The sequence below is a fragment of the Rhinopithecus roxellana genome, unplaced genomic scaffold (genome assembly GCF_007565055.1).
Source record: "Rhinopithecus roxellana isolate Shanxi Qingling unplaced genomic scaffold, ASM756505v1 contig6028, whole genome shotgun sequence".
NCBI classification, from domain to species: Eukaryota; Metazoa; Chordata; class Mammalia; order Primates; family Cercopithecidae; genus Rhinopithecus; species Rhinopithecus roxellana.
Window position 1 is genome coordinate 1 of NW_022144495.1, and position 20102 is coordinate 20102.

At 40.0% G+C, this 20102-nt stretch overlaps 1 protein-coding gene across 1 annotated transcript; it reads left to right on the forward strand.

The window, feature by feature from the left end:
• Positions 1-5681: 5681 nt before the first annotated feature.
• LOC104666413 (septin-14-like) lies at positions 5682-17602 on the forward strand. Its single transcript, XM_030926591.1, has 4 exons — positions 5682-5724; positions 7247-7299; positions 16681-16838; positions 17545-17602. The coding sequence occupies exons 1-4, from the start codon at positions 5697-5699 to the stop codon at positions 17582-17584; spliced, it is 279 nt and encodes a 92-aa protein (XP_030782451.1). The 5' UTR covers positions 5682-5696; the 3' UTR covers positions 17585-17602.
• The last annotated feature ends 2500 nt before the right edge of the window (positions 17603-20102 follow it).

Below are 20102 nucleotides of genomic sequence, written 5' to 3' on the forward strand. Positions count from 1 at the left end.
CCTTCCCCTCCCCTCCCTCCCCTCCCCTCCCCTCCCTCCCCTCCCTCCCTTCCCTCCTTTCCTTCCTTCCTTCCTTTCCTTCCTTCTTTCTTGTATTTTTAGTAAAGGTGGGGTTTCAGCTTGTTGACCAGGATGGTCTCGATCTCCTGACCTCATGCTCCACCCGCCTCAGCCTCTCAAAGTGCTGGGATTACAGGCATGAGCCACTACACCCGGCCCAAGAATGTATATTTTTATCAAGCCCTCTAGTGACCTTTATGATCAGGAGAAGTCAGGTAATAATATTGATTGAAGGGTTGGTGAGGGCATATTTTCCAGGTTAAAATGATATTAGACATAGAGAGCAAAGTTGTTAAAAGTTAGATATACAGAGATTTAGACATCCAGAAATTTAGATTCAGAGCACTGGGAGGCACTCATAAATCTGCATTTTTGGCCTGGCACGGTGGCTCACGCCTATAATCCCAGCACTTTGGGAGGCTGAGGCAGGTGGATCATGAGGTCCGGAAGTTGAGACCAGCCTGACCAGTGTGGTGAAATCTTGTCTGTACTATAAAAATCTAGGCAGAGGCCACCATAGCCCTACAGCTCATATACTCCGCACGTGTGCTGAGTTAGCACTGTGTGGATGCTGCCGTGGTTTATGATCCTGTATCTTCTGGAGTGATGGCTGGACCCACTTAAGCTATTGAGCTTGGTTGTATTCATCCATTTTCATGCTGCTAATAAAGACATCCCTGAGACTAGGTAATTTATAATATTACAAATGGACTCTGTTCAGCATGACTGGGAAGGCTTCACAATCGTGATGGAAGACAGAAGAAGACCAAAGGCACATCCTACATGGCAGCATGCAAGAAAGCGTGTGCAGGGGAACTGCCCTTGTGTAAAACCATCAGATCTCATGATACTTATTCACTAATTCACTACCAAGAGAAAAGCAGTGGAAAAACCCACTCCCACGATTCAATTACCTCCTACTGGGTCCCTCCCACAACATGTGGGGATTATGGGAGCTAAAATTCAAGATGAGATTTGGTTGGGAAACAATCAAACCATATCATTGGTTTTTCCCCAGGTTCCCCCATATAAGTCAGTGGATGCAGATGGATACTTGTGACAAGGGCACCATTGAGGTCCAAACACAATACACTGAAGTCCCAGTTCCTGCCCTGCCAGGATACTGTGTCCCACCTGCCGGGACCTCCCCTCAACCACCTCCTGTTCAGGAGGTGCCCATATATTCAAGAGAGTTTTCATAATTTTATTTATTCGTTTTGAGAAAGAGTCTTGCTCTGTCGCCCAGGCTGGAGTGCAGTGACATGATCTCGGCTCACTGCAACCTCCACCTCTGGGTTCAAGCAATTCTTATGCCTCAGCCTCCTGAGTAACTAGGATTACAGGTGCACGCCACTATGCCCAGCTAATATTTTGTATTTTTAGTAGAGATCAGGTTTTGCCATGTTGGCCAGGCTGGTCTCGAACTCCTGACCTTGAGTGATCTGCCCTCCTCAGCCTCCCAAAGTGCTGGGATTGCAGGTGTGAACCACTGTTCCCTGCTAGTTTTCATAATTTTCTTTACTTCCACTGTGATGGAAGAACTGGCTTCAGAGAAAGCCATCCTGGAGAGGTGAGGTGGCCCCACCAGGAACAGGTTTCAATCAGGTGTTTTGGAGGCGGTGATGCCTGTGCACCCTGGTGAGAAGGAGCGTGGCATGAACATCAGGAACCAGACTTCACCCGGGAGGAGAGGCCACAGGTGGGGCTGAAGGAGCAGTTCTCACAAGCGATCCTGTGGGCACTGGGGCCACACCACATACCTTGGTGCACGAGTGTCAATGTGGCTCGTGCAGAGTGGGGTAGAGGACTCAGGATATTAAAAGCATCAAGGAATCCAGGGGAGAGCCACCGCACCCAACTTTACTTTCACCCACAGGCTGATGCAGCCCAAGAAAATGTTACTCCACAACGACCTCAATTCTGCACAGAGAACCTGTTTGCCAGGCCCTTGCCACAGGCTATAATCTCAAAATGGGGGCCATCAAGGCTTGTTAGAATACCTGGGACTGAGAGGAAAATAATTTTTTATTTTTTTTGATACAAGGTCTTGCTCTGTCACCCAGGCGGAAGTGTAGTGGTATGATCATAGCTCACTGCAGCCTCTATCTCCCAGGCTCAAACCATCCTCCTGCCTCAGGCCCCCAAGTAGCCAGAACCACAGGTGCACACCACCATGCCCAGCTAAGAACATAATTTAAATATTTTATTTATCTATTTATTGACACACAGTCCTGCTCTGTCATCCAGGCTGGAATGCAGTGACACAGTCTCAGCTCACTGCAACCTCCATATCCTGGGTTCAAGTGATTCTTCTGCCTCAGCCTCCCAAGTAGCTGGTATTACAGTCATGTGCCACCATGCCCAGCTAATTTTTGTATTTTCGGTAGAGACATGGTTTCACCATGTTGGCCAGGCTGGTCTCGAACTCCTGACCTCAGGTAATCCACCTGCCTTGGCACGATCATAGCTCACTGCAGCCTCAAACTTTTGGGCTCAAGTATGCTGAGCTTTGGGCTCAAGCAGCTCAAGCAGTTTGCAATGCTGAGCTGTCATTGCAAAGTGGTATTATTAATGTGTTTTATAGGTGTGGAGGGGGTTATATAAGTCTCATTTTAAAATAAAAGCGCTTAGAAATTAAACAATGAATTACCTTTTAACCTTTTAAAAATGATCAGTTGGTAACTTTGTGTATAATATTGATGGATTTCTAATTTTCTAGAATGGTGTTATTAGTAGTAGATTTCTTTGATATAACACAAGTCCTCAGAGGGTATATAACAAATTTGAAGTTAAAATCATTTGATTTTTTAAAAATTTCAAATTGATTTTGGTTTCTCACATATGTAGAGGATCAACAATCATTGAACTAAAATTGTTGACTCTATGATAGTGCCGTTTTTCACTTTATTCAATAAATTACATGAGATATTCAATAATTTATTATAACATGAGCTTTGTGTTAGTTGATTTTGCCTAAATGTAGGCTAATGTAAGTGTTCTGAGCATGTTTAAAGGCAGGCAAAGGCTGAGCTATAATGTTCAGTTTTGTTAGGTGTATTAAAGGAAATTTTGACTTACAATATATTCAATTTATGATGGGTTTCTTGGGACATAGCCTCATAAGTTGAGAAGCATCTAGGGTTTCTTGGGACATAGCCTCATAAGTTGAGAAGCATCTGGATTAACATGTGTGGGATTTTCTCAATATATTTACAACGCTGCAGCAGAATGAAAGGATGTTAAAATTTTTTTCTTTTTTCTTGTGGAAGAAATAATTTGTTATGTTACAGTAATACATTAGAATTTCTTATAGTATTTCCTTAATTCCTTTATTTATTTATTTATTTATTTAATTATTGAGATAGATTTTTCGGTCTTTCGCCCGGGTTGGAGTACAGTGGTGCGATCTTACCTCGCTGCAACCTCCGCCTCCCAGGTTCAAGTGATTCTCCTGCCTCAGCCTTCTGAGTAGTTGGGATTACAAGTGTGCACCACCACACCCAGCTAATTTTGTATTTTTAGTGGAGATGGGGTTTCACAATGTTGGCCAGGCTGGTCTTGAACTCCTGACCTCATGATCTGCCTGCTTCAGCCTCCCAAAGTGCTGGGATTACAGGTGTGAGCCACTGTGTTTGTCACCTATTTCTTTAAAATTTAGAAACAGAGACTCTTTGAGTGTGCTGAGAGATAGATTCACTTTATTTATAAATATAAGAGACAAATCTATGTGTTTGAACGCAGACCTTTATTTTCACAAGTGTACTTAATATATTTGCATCTCATCTGAGGTATGATAATCAAATGATAATCAATTCTAATTTCTTTGATGTACTATAATCATTTTCCTTTCAAATGACTTCATTTCTATTCTAACACAAAACTCTAAATTTGTATTTTATTTAAGCAAAAGAAAATAATATTGTTGTTTAAATATGATTGGTCATTTTGGTTTTGAATGTTTGCCCAATCAGTTAGTGAACAGATCTATCCAACAAGGATTCATTTTTAATATCCTCTGTGTGGGGTAAGTGTCAAACACCTCATTTGAATTATTCCTTCATTTTTCCCAATGTTCCATTTCAACTTATCTTAGCAGTGTAACATTGATGCTATTAATTCAAATATATCCTCATGTTTGCAATGATTCTCAGCCATATTATGTAATCCTTTTATTTTTTGAGATAGATTCTCACTCTGTTGCCCAGGCTGAAGTGCAGTGGTGTGATAGTCTCACTGTAGCCTCAGCTGCCTGGGCTCAAGCAATCCACCCACCTCAGCTTCCCAAAGTGCTGGGATTACAGGCATGAGACACCACACTCGACCTGTAATGATTGTTAACAATTGAAACGTTCCTGTCCTCTTAAAAGTCGGATGTAGCTTAGTGTATACTTTCTTTCTGTATTATGTTAATGACTAAGAGAATCAGGGCTAGCATGTATACTTTCAAGGCCATCCCAGTCCTTGAAGTATTTGAGACCCATTATTTATTTTAAATTAATATTATTCTTAATTGAAAAATCATAGTTATTTACATGTATGGATACAATGTGAGGGTTTGATAAATGTTTACAATGTGGAATGATTCAATCAAGTGAATTAACATATCTGTTACCTGGCTTGCCAATCTTTTTTTATGAAGAGACATTTTAAATTAACTCTCTTATTTTGAAATATAGAATACACTGACTATAGTCACTCTGCTGTGCAGTAGATCTCAAAACTTCTTTCTCCCTCTCTGTTTGAAACTGTTAGTTTGCTAAGAATGATGGCCTCTACCTCCATCCATGTTCCTGCAAAGGACATGATCTCATTCTTTTTCATGGTTGTGTAGTATTCCATAGCATACCACATTTTATTTATCCAGTCTATCATTGATGAGCATTTAGGTTGATTCCATGTCTTTGTTATTGTAAACAGTGCTGCAGTGAGCTCTGTTGGTATGCTAAGGATGATGGCCTCCAGCTCCATCCATGTTCCTGCAAAGGACATGATCTCTTCCTTTTTATGGCTGAGAACATGTACCATGTTCTCACTTACAAATGGGAGCTAAATGATGCTAACACATGGGCACAAGAAGGGGAATAACAGACTCTGTGTCTGCTTGAGGGTGGAGGTTTTGGAGGAGGGAGAGGATCAGATAAAATAAACTATTGGGTACCATGCTTAGTACCTGGGTGATGAAATAATCTGTACAACAAACCCTCATGACATGAGTTTTATGTAAAAAACCTGCACGTGTACCCTGAACCTAAAATAAAGTGAAAAAAAAAGAAACTTGTACCCTTTGACCAACAACTCCACCTTTCCTTTCTCCCTGCTCCCACAGCCTCTGGTAGCCAGTATTCTACTCTCTACTTCTATGAGTTCAACTTTCTAAGATTTTAAAAACCACTGTAGGAATTCAAAGTGTTGCTTCTTCTCAGCCCCTTTATACCCCTATGACAATGAATCTATGCCTATTACGGGGGAAACTAGAATTGGAAAATCAGCAACTGATTGACACATTGTTTAATAACTAACTTGAAAGATGACAAATCCTCACATTTTTACTCAAATGTTGGACTTCAAATACAGACATACGAACTTCAGGAAAGCAATGTTCAGTTGAAGTTGACCTGTTGTGGAGACAGTGGGATATGGTGATCAAACAGACACAGAAGCCAGGTTAGTGTTTTCTTATTTAAATTAAAAAAGATTTTCTTATTTCAAGAATTTGCCTTCTTTGCCATAGACTAATTTTATAAGTATTACCCTTTCTTCCAGATTTTATTATTTTCCTAAGTAATGTTCTTTTCTTGTAAGATTAATACTTTTGTATATAAATTGATTTTTTACAAGATTTTAATTTAAACAGTTTATAGCAAAAAAAATTTAAATATAGCTTCTATTAGTTTTAGCTTATTTCCTTATTTCTTTTTCTTTTTTTTTTTTTTTTTTTGAGATGAAGTTTCACTCTTGTCCCCTAGGCTGGAGTTCAATGGCACAATCTCGGCTCACTGCAGTCTCTGCCTCCCGGGTTCAAGTGATTCTCCTTCCTCAGCCTCCCGAGTAGCTGGGATGACAGGCACCTGCCACCACACCCGGCTAATTTTTGTGTTTTTAGTAGAGACAGGGTTTCACCATGTTGGCCAGGCTGGTCTCGAACATCCTGACCCCAGGTGATCCACCCGCCTTGGCCTCCCAAAATTCTGGGATTACAGGCATGAGCCACTGTGCCTGGCTTCCTTATTTCTTTATTTAACTTTATTTGTACAAATCTTCCATAGAGGTTGTACTAATTTACATTCCCACCAACAGTTTATAATGGTTCCCATTCTCTGTATCCTTGCCAAATTATGTTATTTACTTATTTTTATTATTTTTGGTCTGTCACCCAGGCTGGAGTGCAGTGGCACAATCTTGGCTTACTGCAACTTCGACCTGCCAGGCTCAACTGATCCTTCACCTCAGCCTCTTGAGTAAATGGGACTATAGGCATATGCCACCATGCCTGGCTAATTTTTAAAATTGTATAGATGGGGTCTTGCTATGTTGCCCAGGCTGGTATCAAACTCCTGGCCTCAAGTGATCCTACCACATTGGCCTTCCAAAGTGCTGGGATTACAGACATGCAACACTGTACCTGGCCTGTTATTTTTTTATCTTTTTAACAGTAGCCATCCTGATTGAGGTAAGATGATATCTCATTGTGGTTTTACTTTGTATTTTGGGTGTTCTGAAAAATGTCTATTCATGTCCTTTGCCCACTTTTTAATGTAAGTATTTGTTGTTGCTGTTATTGTTCAGTTGCTTGCGTTCTTTGTATATTCTGGATACTAGTCCTCTGTCGGATGCACCCAGCTTTCCTCTATGTTTACATTTTACATTACCATAGAGTAAAGCATGAGCCTTATTATTGGTTTGGAATTAATATCTTTGTATGGACATGTTATGAACCTTTTCTTTATCACTATAGAAAAACTGCTTAGCATACATGTTAACTGTTAAGTGGTCAAAAAAGGCAGGCTTTAGATTTTATTAAACTGCTATGCTAATGTATAAAGTTTTTTTAGCTACCAACCAATAGTTGCCTACATAGATGCCCAATTTAAGGCCTATCTTCAAGAATAATTGAAGATTAAATGTTCCTTGTTTGAGTACCATGATTCTCATATCCACATGTGTTCTTTCTTCATTTCACCTACAGGACATTCCCTGAAGTCTCTTGATCTATTAACAATGAAGAACCTTGACAGTAAGGTATGTTTGGTAAATCCACCAAATTTTTTTTGTTTGTTTGTTTGTTTGTTTGTTTGTATTTGAGACAGGATCTTGCTCTGTCACCCAGGCTGGAGTACATTGGCACCATCATAGCTCACTGCATCCTCAATCTCCTGGGCTCAAGCAATCTTCCCCACCTCAGCCATCTGAGTAACTGGGATTACAGAAGCTTGCTACCAAGCTCTGCTAATTTTTGTATTTTTGTAGAAACAGGGTTTCACTATGTTGCCAAGGATGAACTCAAACTTCTGGGCTCAAGTGATCCACCCACCTTGCCCTCCCAGAGTGTTGGGATTATAAGCGTGAGCCATTGTTCCTGGTCCCAACCTTTCATGATGTAATATTAATTTTGAGATAATAACACCTCTTGAAGGCACATGCATGCAAGTGTAGTTACCTATCTTTAGGTGATTTCATCATGATGCAAACATCATAGAGTATACCTACACATACTTACATGATCTAGCCTACTACATACCTAGACGATAGTCTTTGATGGTATGGCTTATTGCTCCTAGGCTACAAACCTGGACAGCATGGAATACTGTAGAATTATAACACAACGGCAAGTATCTGTGTATCTAATTTTATTTTATTTTATTTTATTTTATTTTATTTTATTTTATTTTATTTATTTTATTTTATTATTTTATTTTATTTTATTTTATATTTTATTATTTTATTTTATTTATTTTATTTATTTTATTTTATTTTATTTTATTTTATTTTATTTATTTTATTTATTTTATTTTATTTTATTTTATTTGAGACGGAGTCTTACTGTCTCCCAGGCTGGAGTGCAGTGGCGTGATCTCGGCTCACTGCCACCTCCGCCTCCCGGGTTCAAGTGATTTTCCTGCCTCAGTCTCCTGAGTAGCTGGGACTACAGGCCTGTGCCACCAGGCCCAGCTAATTTTTGTATGTTTAATGGAGATGGAGTTTTGCCACATTGGCCTGGCTGGTCTCAAACTCCTGACCTCGAGTGGTCTGGCCCGCCTCGACCTCCCAAAACATGAACCACTGTGCCTGGCCGTATCTGTGAATCTAAACATAAAAAAAGGTACAGTATTAGACAGAAATAATAGACATTAGGCCCTTTGAAGGGAAGGGTAGGAGGAGGTTGAGATTTGAAAAATTACCTATTGGGTACAATTCTCACTCTTTGAGTGATGGGCACACTAGAAGCCAAACCCTCGCTAGTATGCAATATATCTAAGTAAAAACCTGCACATATATCCCCTGAATCCAGAAATTACATAGATAGATGTATAAATAGCTGGGCGCAGAGGCTCACACCTGTAATCCTGGCACTTTGGGAGGCCGAGGCGGGCAGATCACCTGAGGTCAGGAGTTTGAGACCACCCTGGCCAACATGAGGAAATTCCGTCTCTACTGAAAATATAAAAATTAGCGGGGCCTGTAATCCCAGGTACTCAGGAGGCTGATGCAGGAGAATTGCTTGAACCTGGGAGGCGGAGGTTGCAGTGAGCCGAGATCGTGCCACTGTACTCCAGCCTGGGTGACAGAGAAAGACTCAGTCTCTAAATAAATAATACATGTATAAATAAATAAATGATAACAACGAAAAGCAAAGGTACAGTATTATATTATGGGACCACCGTCATATATGTGGCCAATCATTTATTGAAATGCCATTATGCAGTGCATGACTGTACCTGTTATTTTGTACTATAGGTATATATCCTAATTTTTTTTTCTGTTAATTGTTACGAGGCGTTTGCATTAGAGTGTTAGGGCTAGGATAGCAAAATGCCATAGACTGGGTGGTTTAAAACAATGAAAATTTATTTTCCTACAGTCTTGGAGGCTAGAAGTCCAAGATCAAGGTATCACTTGTACTTTCTTGAGAAAGATGTGCTTTCTTGGGAAATCCTCTGTCCTTGCCTGGAAAATGACCAACTTATCTCTGTTTTCTCACATGGTATTTTCCCTGGTGTCTCCTGGGTGTCCACATTTTATCTTTTTTTTTTTTTTTTTTTTTAAGAAGGAGTTTTGCTTTTCTTGCCCAGGCTGGAGTACAGTGCTGAAATCTCAGCTCACTGCAACCTCTGCCTCCTGGGTTCAAGCAGTTCTCCTATCTCAGCCTCCTGAATAGCTGGGATTATAGGCATGTGCCACTACGCCTGGATAATTTTTTGTAGTTTTAGTAGAGATGGGATTTCACCATGTTGGCCAGGCTGGTCTCAAACTCCTGACCTCAGGTGATCCGCCCGCCTCGGCCTTCCAAAGTGCTGGATTATAGGCATGAGCCACTGCATCCAGCCCCACACTTTATCTTCTTATAAGGGTGCCAGTCAGTTTGGATTGGGCCCCGCTATAACTGTCTCAATTTTTTTTTTTATTTTAATGCGGAGGCTGGAGTTCCGTGGCGTGATCTTGGCTCACTGCCACCTTCTGCCTCTCAGGTTCAAGTGATTTTCCTGCCTCAGCCCCCTGAGTAGCTGGGATTACAAGCATGTACCCCTACATCTGGCTAATTTTTGTAGTTTAGTAGAGACGAGATTCCACCATGTTGGCCAGGCTGGTCTCAAACTCTTAACCTCAGGTGATCCATTGACCTCGGCCTCCAAAGTGTTGGATTACAGGCATGAGCCACTGTGTCCAGCTCAGTCTCACTTTTTAATCACCTCTTTGAAGGCTATATCTCTGTTAAAATCACATTCTGATGTACTGGGGGTTAGGGCTTCAACATACAATTTTTTTGGTTGCTGGGGAAGAACAATTCACATTTGATAGATTTCATCTTGATTTACCTTCCAGATCATGGCCATTTGCCTACAGAGTAGCACCCTTGGGGGTAAGTTCCAAGATCCCCCAGTGGATGCCTGAAAGTATGCATAGTACAGAGCCCTATATATACTATGTTTTTTCTATGCATACGTACTTATAAAGTTTTATTTATAAATGAGATGTTCTCTTTTATTATTAGTTACTATTGTTTCTTACAGACTGAAGCTAACAATAGTAGCTAATAATAAATAGAACAATTATAACAATAGACTGTACTAAAAGTTATGTGAATGTTGTCTGTGTCTCTCAAAAAAAATTTATATATATATATATATATTTTTTATTTTTATTTTTATTTTTTATTTTTCTGAGATGGAGTGTTGCTCTTGTTGTCCAGGATGGAGCGCAGTGGTGCGATCTTGGCTCACTGCAACCTCTGTCTCCCGGGTTCAAGCGATTCTCCTGCCTCAGCCTCCCGAGTATCTGGGATTACAGGCACCCGCTACCACGCTTGGCTTTTTTATATTTTTAGTAGAGACGGAGTTTCGCAATGTTGGCCAGCCTGGTCTCAAACTCCTAACCTCAGGTGATCCACCTGCCTCGGCCTCCCAAGTACTGGGATTACAGGTGTGAGCCACCATGCCCTCAAAAGAGATATATATATATTTTGTATATCTATATATGTATATATATTGTATATATATAAAAAATATATAATATACATATATAGATATACAAAAAATATATATGTATATATACATATATAGATATACTATATATATATTTTGAGAGACACAGACAACATTCACATAACTTTTAGTACAGTCTATTGTTATAATTGTTCTATTTTATTATTAGCTACTATTGTTAGCTTCAGTCTGTATCTAAGAAACTAACAATAGTAACTAATAATAAAAGAGAACTACATCTCATTTATAAATAAAACTTTATCATAAGTACTGCCTCAAAATATTTTATTGTACTGTACTCACCCTTTGTATAATAATGTGAGATAATACAATGCCTACATGTTAAGATAAAATGAGGTGAACAGTGAGATAATTCATTTCCAGGGTGAGATGGAGTGGGTCAACATGACATTTAATGACAGTATTTAGAATAGCATGCAATTTAAAACTTGTACATTGTGTATTTCTAGAAGTTGTCATTTAATATTTTGGACTGCTGTCAATTATGGGAAATTGTGGAAAGTGAAACTGGGCTGGGCTCTGTGGCTTATGCCTGTAATCTCAGTACTTTGGGAGGCTGAGGCCGTAGGATCGCTTGAGCTCAGGAGTTCAAGACCAGCCTGGGCAACATAGTGAGACCCCCATGTCTACAAAAAAAATACAAAAATTAGCCAGACATGATGGTGTGCACCTGTAGTCCCAGCTACTTGGAAGGCTGAGATGGGAGAATCGCTGGAGCCCAGTAGTTCGTGGCTGCTGTGAGCCAAGATCATGTCACTGCAATTCCAGCCTGGGAAATAGAGCAAGTCCCTATCGAAAGAAAAGAAAGACCACATCTCTACATAAAATACAAATTAGCCGGACATGGTGGTGTATGCTTGTATCATCCTAGCTACTCTGGAAGCTGAGGCAGGAGAATTGCTTGAATCTGGGAGGCAGAGTTTGCCGTGAGCCAAGATCATGCCGTTGCGCTTCAACCTGGACAACAAGAGCCAAAACTTTATCTCAAAAAAAAAAAAAAAAAAGAAAGAAAAGAAAGAAAGGAAAAGAGAGGGAGGAAGGAAGGAAAGAATGAAGCAAGGAAAAAGGAAAGAAAGAAAACGAGAAACTGGATAATGGGGGATGCCCATATTTTTAAAATAAAGTTTACTATATAATACTATAAAATAATCCCACTGATGTTTGACTAGTACCACCGATGGTGTGAAACAGAAAGCTTTTGTGATCCTGGCTACAGATCCTATCAGAGAGGATTCAGAATACAAGAGCTTGCAGGCAGCTACTGCTTTTATATAGAAACAGCTAGAAAAGCATAATTCTTTCCAGTAAAATCCTGGAACACATGAGGACTTCCTTTCAATAGGCTGCTTAAGCCCATGGCTCAAAATTGATATGAGATTCTGTTCATTTGATTAATTTTTCTAATTATTCAGCAGTTTTTTGTAGTTCAGTTTTATTGTACAGAAAATCAGTCTGTTGAATGTTTATGAAAACCCCAAACATGCAATATCCATACAGAAGGAATTTTATCCATACAGAAGGAATTTTAATTTTTGAATATATAAAGGTCACAGGGACTTGTCAACGGAAGCAGCTTTTGAATATTTGCTTTATCACTTGCTAGGTCTCTGTGACTTTGGGAAAAATGTCTAGTGCTTTCTGTGATTAAAGGCATGGGAAGGGCCAGGAGCCATGGCTCACGCCTGAAATCACAGCACATAGGAAGGCCGAGGTGGGTTGATCACTTGAGGTCAGGAGTTCGAGAATAGCCTGGCCAACAGGGTGAAAACCCCATCTTTACTTAAAATACAAATTAGCCGGGCATGGTGCACATGCCTATAATCCCAGCTACTCAGGAGGCTGAGGCGAAGAAATTGGTTGAACCTGGGAGGTAGAGGTTGCAGTGAGTCGAGATCGTGCCATTGCACACCCAGCCTGGGCAACAAGAGTGAAACTCCGTCTCAAAAAAAAAAAAAAAAAAAAAAAAAAGCATGGGTAGTGGGTTCAAGCTACCTGCTTTCACAAACCTAACCCTATTACTTGTTGCTGTGCAGCTTTGGGAAAATTATGATGCCTCAATTTCTTTCTCTGTAATATTCATGCAACTCTTCCATAAGTCTAAAGTTATTTTTCATAAAAAAATTTAGAGGGGCCAGACATACTGGCTCACATCCCAGCACTTTGGGAGGCTGAGGAAGGAAGGATAACCTGAGCCTGGGAGTTTGAGACCAGCTTGAACAATATAGTGAGACCCTTTCTCTACCAAAAAAAAAAAAAAAAAAAAAATAGCCAGGCATGGCAGCATGTGCCTGTAGTTCTAGCCACTCAGAAGGCTGAGGTGGGAGGATCGCTTCAACCCAGGAGGCTGAGGCTGCAGTGAGCCATGATCATGCTACCACACTGCAGACAGGGCCACAGAGCAAGACCCTCTCTCAAATAAAAGAAAAAAAGGTTAAAAGTATATCTTCTTTTTCCAAAACAGAAGGCCAATATACATATAAGGGAAATTGTCATATTATGAGAGTCTTTTCTGCACTCAGCCCTAATAAAACATGCTGTCTTCAACTTTACTTAGTTGAAGAAAACTTTAGTCTTCAACTTTATTTAGTTGAAGAGAGCAAAAGTTCTAAGTTGGGTTCCCTTTATTCAAGGTGTCTCCACTTTTACTATGTATTGTTCAAACTGAGAAGAGACTTGTACTTAATCTCAGATGTCATTAAGTAGTTGAAATAAATTAGATTTCTAGTTAAATTGAGAGCTACTTCAAGTTTTTAATTAGTAATACATTCAATAGCCAGGAATACACACTCTTTTTTTTTTTTTTTTTTCTTTTTTTGAGATGGAGTTTTGCTTTTGTTGCCCAGGCTGGAGGGTAATGGCACAGTCTTGGCTCACTGCAACCTCCACCTCGCAGGTTCAAGTGATTCTCCTGCCTCAGCCTCCCAAGTAGCTGGAATTACAGGTATGTGCCACCACGCCTGGCCTGCCTCAGCCTCCCAAGAAGCTGGGACACAGGCATGTACCACCACACCCGGCTAATTTTTTATTTTTAGTAGAGATGGGGTTTCTCCATGTTGGTCATGCTGATCTTAAGCGCCTGAACTCAGGTGACCTGCCCACCTCAGCCTCCCAAAGTGCTGGGATTACAGGCGTGAGCCACCACACCCAGCTGGCTACACACTTTTAATTTCATGTTCACCTGTTATCATCAAGCCATTTTTCCAGAATATAAAATCTCTAATTTTCACAAAACCATTATATAAAGGGATAGGCAAGAGTATATGCCTGCTGTCTTTTTCTTTTCTCTTTCTTTGAGACAAGATCTCACTCCGTTGCCCAGGCAGGAGTGCAGTGACATGAACCAGGTTCACCGCAGCCCCAAGCTTCCAGGCTCAAGGGATTCTCCCACCTCAGCCTCAAGTAGCTGGGACCACAGGTGTGTGCCCACATGCCTGGCTAATTTTTAATTTTTTGTAGAGACGGGGGTCTTGCCATATTGTCCAGATGGGTCTGGAACTCCTGGGCTCAAGCAATCTGCTGGTCTCAGCCTCCCAAAGTGCTGGGATTACAGGTGTGAGCCACCATGCCCTGCTTGTCTTCTTTTTCAAGTTGGTCAGTTCTCCTTGCATTGAATGTCTTTCCCCTTCAATCTGAACACCTGAGGAATTATTTACATAGAAAGTTTCTGTTCTCTCTCTCTCTCTTTCTCTCTCTCTCTCTCTCTTTTTTTTTTTCCAAGACGGAGTCTCACTCTGTGGCCTAGGCTGGAGAGCAGTGGCACGATCTTGGCTCACTGCCACCTCCACCTCTTGGTTCAAGCGATTCTCCTCCCTCAGTCCTCCGAGTAACTAGGATTACAGGCACCCACCACCATGCCTGGCTAATTTTTGAATTTTTAGTAGAGATGGGGTTTCACCATGTTGGCCAGGCTGGTCTCAAACTCATGACCTCAGGTGATCCGCCCACCTCAGCCTCCCAAAGTCTTGGGATTACAGGCCTGAGCCACCTCGGCCAGCTGAAAGTTTCCATTTCTTTATGTTAATGATTTATCATCACTATGTTATGTCATGTCAAATTCAAGACTGGCTGAAGCTGCCCCAAAAGTGCTGCAGGGGAATTCCCACAAAGGAGTGCCGCAAATGGTCCTGAGATGGGGCTGGTTTGAATTCCACAGGATGAAGTACTAAAATGCCAGGGTGATCAGTCCAAAGCATTTATGAGGGAGCTTACAGAGTGCTGTGGCAGTCCTGGTGATGCACAGTGGGAGAAAAGAGGTGTCCTGTCTAGCTTTATTCATAGCAAGGAGGTCAGGTTATGGAGTTTTTGTTGTTGTTTGGTTTTTGTTTGTTTTTGTTTTTTATCAGATCATGGCTCACTGCAGCCTCGACTTCCTGGGTTCAAGTGATCCTCCCACCTTAGCCACCTGGGGCTACAGGTGCTGCCACTACACCTGGCTAATTTTTTCTTTTTTATAGATGGAGTTTTGCTCTTGTTGCCCAGGCTGGAGTGCAATGGCATGATCTTGGCTCACTGCAACCTCCACCTGCCGTGTTTAAGCATTCTCCTGCCTCAATGTCCTGAGTAGCTGGGACTACAGATGCCCACTACCATGCCCAGCTAATTTTCGCATTTTTAGTAGAAACAGGACTTCACCATGTTGGCAAAGCTGGTCTCAAACTCCTGACCTCAGGGGATCCACCTGCCTTGGGCTGCCAAAGTGCTGGGAGTACAGGCGTGAGCCACTGCGCCTGGCCTGTCCATGGAATTTTTGAAAAATGTGCTTTGAGCAATCTAAAAAGCAGTCTGCCTAAAATTTATATTATGTATTTCAACTGTATTACAGATATTGATTTTGTGGAACTGTAATTTAATAAGATATTTTAACAGCAATAAAACATTTTATAATTTTGTATATTGTTATTTTCTAAAGAGTTTAAGTACAAATGTAAAACACAGGAGTGATCATATTGAAGCACTCGGAAAAAACATTGTGGGTAAAAATTCAACCTCAAATATGCAACTGTTCAACTTTCAATGTGGAAATAGTGTCTTTTTACAAAAGAATAATGAACATATTTGTTTGCAAGGTGCTCTTACACACACACATGACCATTAGACTATGGTAACAATGCTGGGTGCGGTGGCTCGCCGTAATCCCAGCACTTTGGGAGGCTGAGGTGGGCGGATCATCTGAGGTCAGGAGTTCGAGACCAGCCTGGCCAACATGGAGAAACCCCGTCTCTACCAAAAATACAAAAATCAACCGGGTGTGGTGGCGTGCCCCTGTAATCCCAGCTACTTGGGAGGCTGAGGCAGAGACTCGCTTGAACCTGGGAGGTGGATGGTGCAGTGAGCCTAGATTTCGCCTTTACACTCCAGCCTGGGTAACAGAGTGAGACTCCGTCTCAAAAAAAATAAAAAATTCTTTTTAGGTGGTCTTCGGAAAACAAAATCAAGTCTATCTGCAAACACATCTAGGTGGGGCAAGAGTGTATGAAAATGGGACATTAATTAAGATTGATTGACGGAAAAAGTGATGTAAAAAGTAGAAAGACAAAATCTCTTCCACAATTTTGATGAAAGGTCATTCAATTTGTCTTTTATCACTCAGCTTAATATGAAATAAAATTGAAAATAAATAATTTACATTGTCCTACTATTTACATTTTACTGACTTCATATGTGTAGAAGTGTAAGTGATTTTTAAAAGAGAAACAAGGTTGAGACTTCTAAACCTGAATTTGGATAAAAGATGAATCTTCAAAAGTATTGATAATTTTGGAAATTAATTTTTAAGAAAGGCATGACAGTGATTATCTAGTTACACAGTTTGTTGTCAGAGATTGCAAAGGCTTTACTATAAAAACTATAGGATGAACAATGAATCCTTGATACTGAGATTTTGTCTTTTTCTTAATAGGTGAACATTATACTGCTGATTGCCAAAGCAGACACAATTTCTAAAAATGATTTACAGACGTTTAAGAGTAAGAAAATGTGTGAATTAACAGTGGCATCCAGATATATCAGTTCCCAACAGATGAAGAAACTACTGCTCATGCAAACTTCTCAATTAATGTAAGTTTCAGTAACAATATCTGACAAAGAGGCTATAAATGAGTTTTTATCTGAATCCAGTGTGAATTTTTTTTATTTTGAAAACTTCTGATAATTGATTCTTTGTAAACAGATTTATTTAGATTTAATTCATACACCATGTTCTTCAAGGATATTGGGTTATAATTTTCTTCTCGGAAGTATATTTTCTAGCTTTGATATCAGGGGATGCTTGCCTCATAAAATGACTCTAAAGGAGTTACCTCCTTTCGCTGTTTTTTCAAAGAATTTGAGGATGTTTTATATTAAATTTCCTTTTAAAGTTTGGTAGAATTTACCCATGAAGTAATCTGGTCCTAGGCTATATTTTGGAGTTTTGAAAAATTGCTGCTTTAGTTTCTCTATTTGTTATCGGTTTCTTTAAGCTCTCTATTTATTCTCCATTCAGTGTTGGTAGGTTACATATTTCTAGTAATTTCACCATTTCTTCTAAGCTGTCAAATTGGTTAATGTATAATTGTTCATAATAATTACTTATAATTCTGTTTATTTCTGTAAGAAATAAACTTCTGTAATAAGTTGTAATGTCTTCTCTTTAATTTCTTACTCTATTAACATATTCTCTTTTTGTTCTTAGTCTAGGTAATGGCTTTGATTTTGATTTTTTTTTTCCATATCAACTCTTAGCTTCATGGATTAATTTTTTTTTTTTTTTCTTTTGAGACAGAGTCTCACTCTGTTGCCCAGACTGGAGTATAGTGGCATGATCTCGGCTTACTGCAATCTCCATCTCCCAGGTTCAAGCGATTCTCCTGCTTCAGCCTCCTGAGTAGCTGGGATTACAGGAGCGTGCCACCATGCCTAGCTAATTTTTGTATTTTTAGTAGAGACAGTGTTTCACCATGTGGGCCAGGCTGGTCTCAAACTCTTGACCTCAAGAGAACCGCTGGGATTACAGGTGTGAGCCACTGTGCCCAGCTGATTAAAAAAAATTTTATTCTCTATTTCATTTACTTATGCTCCAATCTTTGTTATTTCTTTCCTTCTGCTAATTTTTGTTTTTTTGGGTTTTTTTTTTGTTTGTTTTTGAGCAGTAAAGTTAGGTTGTTTGAGATTTTTTTTTTTTGAGACAAATTCTCCCTCTGTCACCCAGGTTGGAGTGCAGTGGTGCAATCTTGGCTCACTGCAACCTCTGCCTCCCAGATTCAACTGATTCTCCTCCCTCAGCCTCCTGAGTAACTGGGACTACAGGCGTGTGCCACCACACCCGGCTAATTTTTTTGTGTTTTTAGTAGAGACAGGGTTTCACTATGTTAGACAGGATGGTCTCAATCTCCTGACCTTGTGATCTGCCCGCCTCGGCCTCCCAAAATGCGATCTGCCCGCCTCGGCCTCCCAAAATGCTGGGATTACAGGCATGAGCCACCGCACCCGGCCTTCCAATTCTTAATTGTGCTGCTTTTACCTCGAAACAAACAATTTGAGGTACAAATCTCAGTCCCCAACACATGTCTCATTTGAGGGGTGTTGTGAGCCTGGCAGATGGAATCTGCAAGAAACAATTTCCTCGTCGGCACCAGTACATGCCATTGACCTTTCCTCCACTCTTGTCAATAAGAAGAGGCGTCTTGGCCAGGCTCAGTGGCTCACACCTGTAATCCCTGCACTTTGGGAGGCTGAGATGGGAGGATCACCTAAGGCCAAGAGACCTGCCTGGGCAACATCATGAGACCCCAATCCCTACCAAGAATTTAAAAATTAGCTGGGCATGGCAATGTGTGCCTGTAGTCCAAGCTACTTGGGAGGTTGGAGCAGGAAGATCTTTTGAGCCTAGGAATTAGAGGTTACAGTGAGCTATGATCATGCCACTTTGCTCCGGCCCCTGGGCAACAGAGCAAGATGCTGTCTCTATTAAAAAAAAAAGGAAAGAAAAAGAAAAGAAGTGGAGTCTTTCCTAAGCAAATTGTTTAAGATAAAGATTTGATTGTTTTTATTTTATGTAAATTCAAAGTAGTTTAAAATTTGTATACATACAATATTTAAATATTTTTCCAAATAATTACATAAGATTTCCTTTTATCCCTCATCTAGTTCATTTATGTATGTATGTGAGTGAAGTTTTCCTTCCTTGCACCCATTCAGCCCCTACCCCAGGATCTTTAATCATGTTATTGACTAATCGCTTCTTTGTTTATCATGTTGTCTTATGTTGAGGACTCTTTAAATATAATAATTTGCTCACTTTGAATGTTACTTATTATAAAAATTTGATGGAGATATTTTAAACATGAGACTGGTGAATTTAATTTACATAAACATACATTAGATGAAGTTGCAACAAGAAATCAAACTTTGGGATGTGAAGAACAAAGGGGGTCTAATTAGAAAACCTCAAGTCAAAGAGCCAAAATCAGAGTACCAGGTTAGATCAATAGCAAAGAGTCTAAGACCAAGTGGGGTCAAATCATGAAGGGTGGGACAAATATCGGATCACCACAGACCAAGAGAATCAGGACAGTTAACTTTAGTTTATAAGTGAAACTGTCCTCCTCTGTAAAATTGGGCAGGTTTGCTTGCCTTATCTTGTAAGCAAAAATGTGTATATAGGTGAGTTCATCTTGGAGACAGAGTCATCCAGTTAATCACCAACAATGACAGCAGTTTGACATAGCTACCTTTGCTGTCTCTGCTTTCTCAAAAAAAAAAAAAAAAAAAAAAAAAAAATCCTACTGTAGTTTGCACAATAGGTAAAACAGAAAATGCTAAATTTAATTGGAAAAGTTGGAAATATAATCATCTTATTTGTATTTTCTCAACACTTTTCTGAAACCGTATTTCTCCCAGTTCTGCACAACTTTGGGGAGATTTTAAAACTTTCCTGTCACTGTTTCCTTTTTCATTTTCTGAATCTGATAGTCAAAAAAATAAAACTTTCTCTCCTAAAAGTTTCTGACAGAGTTACTCCATCCACTTTATTCATCACTCTACTTTTTGAACTTATCAAAATGTGCTGAACTCTCTCTCTCTCTCGCCGTGTGTGTGTATATGTGCACATGTATGTGTATTTCTTCTTCATGTTATTCTTTAGCCTTTGGAAAAATGGAAGGATTTGTATACCGGGGCAATGTTTTATTCCCTTTGCAATAGGCATTCAGAGCACAGTCTAGGATAAATGAATGATTAAATGATTCCTTTTCATTTGTACAGTTACTCACTTCATCCAAACCAGGGTAAAAACGGTATAGCTTTATTTCAATGAATATTTATTCAGCACCATGCACCAGC

Bases quoted from the DNA above. Each gene is read 5' to 3' on its own strand.
- LOC104666413 (XM_030926591.1), top strand. From the start codon at position 5,697: ATGGTGATCAAACAGACACAGAAGCCAG. The intron at 5,725-7,246 runs GTTAGTGTTTTC...TTTCACCTACAG, and splicing joins CAAACAGACACAGAAGCCAG to GACATTCCCTGAAGTCTCTT. The intron at 7,300-16,680 runs GTATGTTTGGTA...TTTTCTTAATAG, and splicing joins TGAAGAACCTTGACAGTAAG to GTGAACATTATACTGCTGAT.